Here is a 7,789-nt window from a genome sequence, read left to right on the forward strand (position 1 = left end):
AACGGAGAAGTGCGGTGAGAACTGGAATCTCTGAATCGATCTGTGATTTTGCTGCCCTCGCAAGTGCACAGGGTGTCGATGGGAACTTGGATTGTCAGTGAATGTTGTGATGAAGCTTGCCTCCACGCTGCCAGAAGGGTCAGAACTACAAGATCTATCGGCAAACAAAATTGTGTCCCCATTGGTCTAGTGAAGCTCCTTGATCGTGGGATTCATTATGTGGGAACAGCCAGGCAGGTGCGCTTACCCAACTGTAACCTTGAAGAGGAGAAGAGCTTGAAGAAAAAAGGGAGACAAAGCTTTGACATCCGAGTGGAGGCCAACCACAACATGTGCTGTCAAATGGTATGACAGCAGAGTGGTCACACTTGTGTCCTCCTTTGCTGGACCAGACCCATGAAGTCCCGACGCTGGTACGTGTATCTTCTGGCGCACCATCATTCTTGCTGTGATCAACGCCAGCCTAGCACCGACGGTGACATCAAGGAGCCCGTTGAATGCTCAGAAGAGACCATCCTCAGGTGATGGGAGTCCACCAAACGGGGCCCCATCCAAGAGATCACAGCCACCACTGGATGTACGCAAGGACCTAATGGCACATTTTCCAGTGAAGACAAAGAGAGGACGCTGCAGACACTGCAGTAAAGGGTACACAAACACACAATGCACCAAATGTGACGTCCGTCTCTGCTTTTCTGACGATAGGAACTGTTTTTTGGGACTACCATATTCATATTTAATAAATGACTATTCATAAAAAATATGACTGATGTGTGATTATTATTCATGCTAGGGGGGGGGGGGGGGGGACAGAAGCATAATTGTTATGGTATACTGATATAAGCAAGTAAGCAATCAATCCTGCAAATCAACCCTTAGTTGTTCAATATATTTATTCAGACAATGTGAGTAGAAATACAGGAATTCTGTTCCCACCTACAGTAAGCCCAACGTTGCAATATTACAACATTTCCCTAAAAACTTACCAAAATGTGAAAACTCTCATTTCTGCTCCAGAGGCTCCCTACAACAACATCTGAAAGGTCAAAAAAATAAATTCTAATGTTTTTCTATATTTGGGCTTTACAGGGTTAAAACAGAAGCTTCAGATGACTTATAATGAGAGGAAATATGAAGGGTATATTTCAAGCCTGTTATGTGAATTTGTTATTGGGCTTTTTTTCTTATCAACTTAAATTTGTTAGAATATGTTTTCAACTTTAATTGACTGAATTTATTTGAAAATTGGGCTATTAACACACGAATACTGTTGAATATATTTGAACATATATATTTAAGAAGCACAATATAAGACAAGAAGAAGTTTATCATACTTAAGTCAGTACTTTTAGTTTGGACACCCCTGATCTAAACAATGACATCTCAGCTTCTAAGGCCTTTTCATATCTTCCCTTCCAGCCAACTGTGATTTTACAATGCAATACAGTGCATATCAAAAACTTTGACTTTTTTCTCAACTCCAGTTTTCATTGTTACTTTTTGCCATTAAGCCATTTAAACCTGTGTGATCCAATCTAGGTATTAATCATTTTAAAACAGGCTTTTATCAATTCTTCATATATGATAGATGAGAGGTAATATTTAGATGTATGGCATTTTGTTGACACGTATCTCTGTGTCAACGGAAATAAATGTTGGCGTCGGCCATCTATTGAGCGTACGCCATGTTTATAAATGAGGCCCCTGAGCCGACAGAAAATGCTCCATTTTAGTTTAATACACACAGTGAAGCTCACACACACTATTTTATGAACATATAGGTTCATCCTATATGTGGGGAAAAGTCATGACCTCTGGTGTGCAGGACTGGACATATTCTCCTAGACTAGGCTATGGCCTAAACACATTTTGGGGCTTCAGTACCCCCCCCCCTCCCCCCTGTACACAGCTGTGAGAGAAGAAACTGTCTCCCCTCTTTTATCAGTGACACCCATAAACTATAATAGGCTTCTAAACTCATCTAACAAACCACTTGTATTTTGTATGTGATTATACAGTATATAGAACAACATAAAATATACAGAATTTTTATTGTGGGTTATACGAGAATATATTTGATTATATTTGATTATAATTATTCAACCTATATGAAGGCCTCAACAACATTTAGCCTACTCTTTACGACAAGATTCTTCACAACATAAGGGGCACAAACACATGCGAGTGGAACTACACACAGCCCTGCAAATGATTTCACACTGTTATGTTATAATTTCTTTAGATATTTTATCTCATCTATCGATCTAAAAATGTCAGAAATTAGTGGATAATGCTTGTCATTATTTCCGAAATACCAAGCATATCATTTCAACAGTCTAAAGCTCAAAGATATTAACTTCAGGTCAAGATATAAAACAAGGAAAAGCATAAAATCTTCAATGAAAATAGTTACAACTAATGGATCAATCAGGTAATGTTGAAGCTATATTCTGTTGAGGACTTTGATAAAAGAAGCACAATTTTCCCTGATGAAAACCGACACAGCAGTTCAACACTAAAGCTCATCCTTCTGCTCCTTGTGGAAGATCTTTCCATCCGGCTGCTTCCTCCAGCTCAGCTGGATGTTGTCATCCAATCCCTGGGTCTTCTTCATCTGCTGTTTGATCTGAGATTAAAAATACTCCATCATTATCACGCAGAGAAAGAGATTATTTATTTATAGTTGATATAGTGTAGCTGATACAGTATTTATATCTAGTTGTAACGATTTAAGCACATCTGCATGAACCACACACTCTATGAACTTCTCTTCGGTACAAATATTGCGTACACTGTTGTGTATTTTGGAACCATTGTTCATTCTCAAGACTTAAGGAGACCATGAGATCAGTTACTCGACAAGCCCCCAGGAAGTGCGCTGGCCGTTGAATCCGATTTTTGGATTGTCTATAGTGGCCAAACGGTGCTACTACACTTTCCATAACATCATTAGAGTCTAAAAGTTGTAAAAATGTGCGAAAAGTCTGAATCCAGAGTTTTTTTTCTCTCCATTCATTTGGCTAAGCCGAGAACTGGAGATCGGAGGCGGGGCAAGCTATATAAGCAAAAAGCCCTGCAACTCTCCCCCGTGCCCCCACTGGACCTGGACGTTAACACCCCACACACACTCAGACACTCAAATCCAGCACCAGACACTTTTTTACGCTGCTATGGACAGTCTTGCACTACTGTACATTTCTCAAAGATATTGAAGTGACTGCTATTTTGTATATATTGATTGTTGTGCTTTTATTATGTCTTAATGTGTGCATATTAGGGATGGGGGAAATAATCCATACAGCATAGTGTCGCGATACTCTGCGTGGCGATATTATATACGGATACCAAGTATCGATATTTTATTATATAAACTTTTTTTACATTTTTTTTTTATATAAACTGTAGCATATCCCTCCGAAAGATGGTTACAAATCATAACACATTTACATAAACTATTCATATTGCAAATACATATTTTAACCAGGAAAGGAAGACGGACATGGATATGAATCATGTGATTTGCAATATCGCAATATACCGTATCGCAATACTTAGCATATCGTAGAATCGCAATACTATGGTATTGTGGCTTAAGTATTGCGATAGTATCAAATCCTGGGGAGCCTGGTGATTCCCTCCCCTAGTGCATATGTATAAATGTGTCTTTTGATTGTGTAAATATAGGTATATACATATTTTATATATATTCATCTTGAGATCAATATTGTTTCATCTGGTTTAAAAGTAACTGTAACTTGAACAAATGTTTTACCTTCACCAACATGTCATTCTGCACAGCCTCGTCGCTCAGATTCAGATTGGAGCCTGTGTACTGCAACCTCACTTTGATCACTTGCTTTGAAACAACTTTAAAAAAAGAAAAGAAAAATGCATCAGTCAAAACATTTACTGTTGCTTCTTTCTGAGCATGTTTTTTCCTGCAGAATCTCTTTTTCAATAATATCCATAAGAACACACCACTCAATAACATCATGACTTTTAAATGTTTTTGTCCGGAATGTTCATAACTTGTTTTTGTAAAATGATGTTTGCACATTTGATGTTAACATAAACCTTTATCTGTACTATATGAGTCACGGGTTACCCTTTAGGAGTTTGTAGCAAATGAAGGGTCTCTTATCTTCACATCCGCAGTCCTCCCATCTTCCAGAGTTGTTGAAGTGTGCAACCACACACAGCTCATTGCCATCTATGTTGTTGGGTTCAGATGCTGACCAGTGACTAAAGGAGTATTTCCTTCCATCGGACCACTTCCAGGAGTCTCTGTAAAGGCCAATCCAGACGATACCTCCAGCAGGGACCAGGTTTTGTACCTGCTGGTTCTCTGCCATGTTCCTCACACTGGCCAGGTCAGTGTAGCTTGCTCTGCAGTAGCTCTGGGCCTCAGCCCAGTTCATGAGGTTGTTGACAAAGACAAATGTCACATTCTGCCCTGAAAATGGAGCACAGTGAACCTCTGAGTGGAGACGCCATAAGAGTAATAATGATCATATACATTATATGTAAAGAGCACTTTCAAAGTTAGCTTCGAAAAAAAAGAGTGATTCACTAATTTGTAATATATTTGGGGAGGGAGTTCAAGAGCAGCGATGGAAAAGGCTCTGCCCCCCCCAGGTCTAATCATTCCTACCTTTGACATCCATGCAGACTGCCTTATGGGGTACTGCACATTTCTCATCATTCCAATTTCCATTGGAAGCCTTCACTGTGCAGTGTTCGATACCCAAATAGTTGTTTGGTTCTGGATAATTCCATGGTCTGAAGACCGTCTCCTCGTTATTGTAGAAGCTTGAGTTTGACATTGACCACCTCCAGCTGTCCCTGTCATCATACAGCCCGATCCAGGCTCGCTGAAAGCAAGAGTTCCATGTATTGTAAAATATCAGACACTGAGCTGTGGCATAGCTCACTAGACAGAGCTAGTAGCCCAACTACTTGGGCTCTGACCATGCTGTGAAGGACAGAATCCAGCATGTGGACCTTTTACCCATTAAGTCCCCTAATCCAACCCCGTATCCCATCCGGGGAAATCGGGTTTGAATCCAACCCAGAGACCATTCATGTGTTTCTTACCTTCTATTTCCCCCTTACAAACTCTCTAAATGATCTTAAAAAGATAAAAAGAATCAAACACCAATGTAGCTTTTGAAACTGCTTAATTAAACATTTAATCATGGCTTTGCAGAACTTGAAACAACAAGTTTCATTAAAAAAACCTGAAGGAAAGGGTTCCTTTTTATTTCTGTTTTAAAACTATATTCTGGGGCCCATATGAGCATTGAAACTGGTTTTGCTTTCTGAAATAATTCCTCCTGTTCATACTAAACTCTACTAGATCCCCTAGTAGATCCTCCCTCCCTGACTCTCTGGACCCCCTGCAGTTTGCCTACAGAGCAAACAGGTCCACGTCTGTGGACCTGTTTGCTCTGTAGGCAAACTGCAGGGGGTCCAGAGAGTCAGGGAGGGAGGATCTACTAGGGGATCTAGTAGAGTTTAGTATGAACAGGAGGANAAGACAACTTATTTATGGAAAGAACACTTTTATGAACCACCTATCGACAGCTGGAGAAAATAATAAAAGGAGAACGACTGAAAAAAGAAAGCAAAGACTGAGGACTAAGTACTGACATCTCCTGTAAAAGGACAGTCAGACAAGCTTCGACCGTCGACGACCACGCGACGACACGGCCGGATCAATAATCAACTTTACCCCACGTTCTATCATTGACCGTCCGTGTCCCAACCCAACCTCACCAGTCCGTGCTGGGTGGGAGGTACCGTCTTAAAAAATAAATTACTTGTGGACATTGCACGTTAAACGTTATATCTCGTGTCTTGACAGAGTTTTAGGATACCTAGGATTTCTAAGGAAAGGTTTTTGCAATATCTAAGCATAATCGTAAAAAACTGATCCCTACAATAGGAGTGTTAATTGAATTCGACAGACTAGTAGGTAATGGACATTGAGAACCCAGAGAAAGAGTGAAGGAGACGGAGGAGGACTCAGACGTGTCAGTGGTGTAGTAGATGTAATTCCTCTCGTTATGTGAATACTCATGTGACTTGACCAAACTGTATGTGTGTTAGAAAGTACGAGAGACTTTCTTTCTCTCTCTCCCCCTTAATAATAGGTTTATAAACACAGAATTGAAACAATACAAATAGATGTGAAATTTCGACTGTGGACTATAAAGGGTTAATGGACATTTGAGAACACAGAGAAAGAGAGGAAGAGACGGTAGGGAGGGACTCAGACGTGACATGGTGGGTGTAGTAAGTGTGTCCTCTCGTTATGTGCATACTTGTGTGACTTGACCCAACGTCTTATGTACTAAAAAAAGAAAAAAGACGGTACAAGATGGACCAACCTGACCGATGTGTGTGTGTGTGTGTGTGTGTGTGTGTGTGTGTTGTGTGTGTGTTGTGTCTGTCTGTGGTGTGTGTGTGTGTGTTGTCTTGTCTGTGTGTGTGTGTGTCTGTCTGTTCTGTATGTGTGTGCGTGGTCACACGTCCAATAATCAAGTGTCATCCTCTACCCGATAGTCAATATCTAATAGAAGGATTCAGTAACCTGATACTTAAGTAAGAGTAGAAAATAACAAGTAGAACGCTTCCATCAACATGGAATTCCTAACTTTCGCGACCGGTAGTCAAACAATTTACGTTGTCTATCCTATATTCATGGCGAACTAGAATGAGAGGATCGATAAGTTTGGTATGTCAATACTACAATGATCAGATAGGTTTACTTAATTTAGTCTTTGTATTTCTCACCATACATACTACCTTTTATTACTTTCAGTCTACGAACTTCATTTTACCTAGAATAACATAACTCACCTTTCGTCAAAAAATAAACCATTAAATGACAAGACATTTTCAGAACAGCTTAACCCGTTACAAAATACAAACCACACCTGGGGTCCTTCTGTTCACCAACAGTACGCGTGTCGATTACCCCTAGGATTTACTTTGAGGTTTGAGAATTACCCGAAGCTAGATGGGTCCCATCGAATCGATCAAGTTTGGTGTCGTGGTGAGCCAACTACAATTGATCGATCGATCGGTTGTGCAGTCCGATTGGGCGATCCGATTGTATTTCTCACTGGACAATTAGAGTTTACCGTCGCTTTACTTCTCTTCCACTACTAATATCTTTAACACAATAACAATAACTCACCATCTTCATTTCTGTACAGATTGTATAACAAACAAACTTGTTGAATGACTTTTCCAGACAAGGGTGGTTACTGGTCTGACCAAGCGCCACTAAATGGTGGGTCGGGATGGACGTAGCCTGACGGACCACCCACCCTCCGTCAACTAGTTATGGAACACTCGGCTTTTACGCACCCAGTGTTAGAAACCTTTGAATTTTTGGACGGCCGATAATTCACAGATATAATCGTGAGCTTCAAGAAACGTAACCGCACAATAATCTACAACTAACGTTAATGTATGAATCATAAATGTAGCCCATAACAGCTTGGCCAACATTTTGTGGCTGACGTTAGCTACCTGTTGCTATCAAAAATTAGATGAGTGTAGATGACCCCAATTAATTTGTATCCAGCAGCTATGCCCTTTTGCTATGGCTAGCTAACCTAACCTGCAGGCGGGTTATGGCTAGAAAGGATCCGTCTTGTTTAAAACTCTCGCGAGAGTTTGGCTGAATGTCACATGGCTGAATGTTTACGTTTGGCAGGCAGCCTTTCAGTTCGTTAACATCAGTGGGCCACAGCAACTGATGATGAGAAGCTAAACTATC

The 7,789-nt window shown here is 40.4% G+C and overlaps 1 protein-coding gene across 1 annotated transcript; it reads right to left on the reverse strand.

Moving 5' to 3' along the window:
* Positions 1–1,905: 1,905 nt before the first annotated feature.
* On the reverse strand, positions 1,906–4,865 carry LOC104965815 (macrophage mannose receptor 1-like). The gene is made up of 4 exons (XM_010794829.1): positions 4,652–4,865; positions 4,106–4,453; positions 3,773–3,867; positions 1,906–2,626 (listed from the first exon to the last, which is right to left on the reverse strand). The coding sequence occupies exons 1-4, from the start codon at positions 4,821–4,823 to the stop codon at positions 2,516–2,518; spliced, it is 726 nt and encodes a 241-aa protein (XP_010793131.1). The 5' UTR covers positions 4,824–4,865; the 3' UTR covers positions 1,906–2,515.
* Between the last annotated feature and the right edge of the window lie 2,924 nt (positions 4,866–7,789).

Source organism: Notothenia coriiceps, unplaced genomic scaffold (assembly GCF_000735185.1).
Source record: "Notothenia coriiceps isolate Sejong01 unplaced genomic scaffold, NC01 NC01_scaffold00037246, whole genome shotgun sequence".
Classification (NCBI taxonomy): domain Eukaryota; kingdom Metazoa; phylum Chordata; class Actinopteri; order Perciformes; family Nototheniidae; genus Notothenia; species Notothenia coriiceps.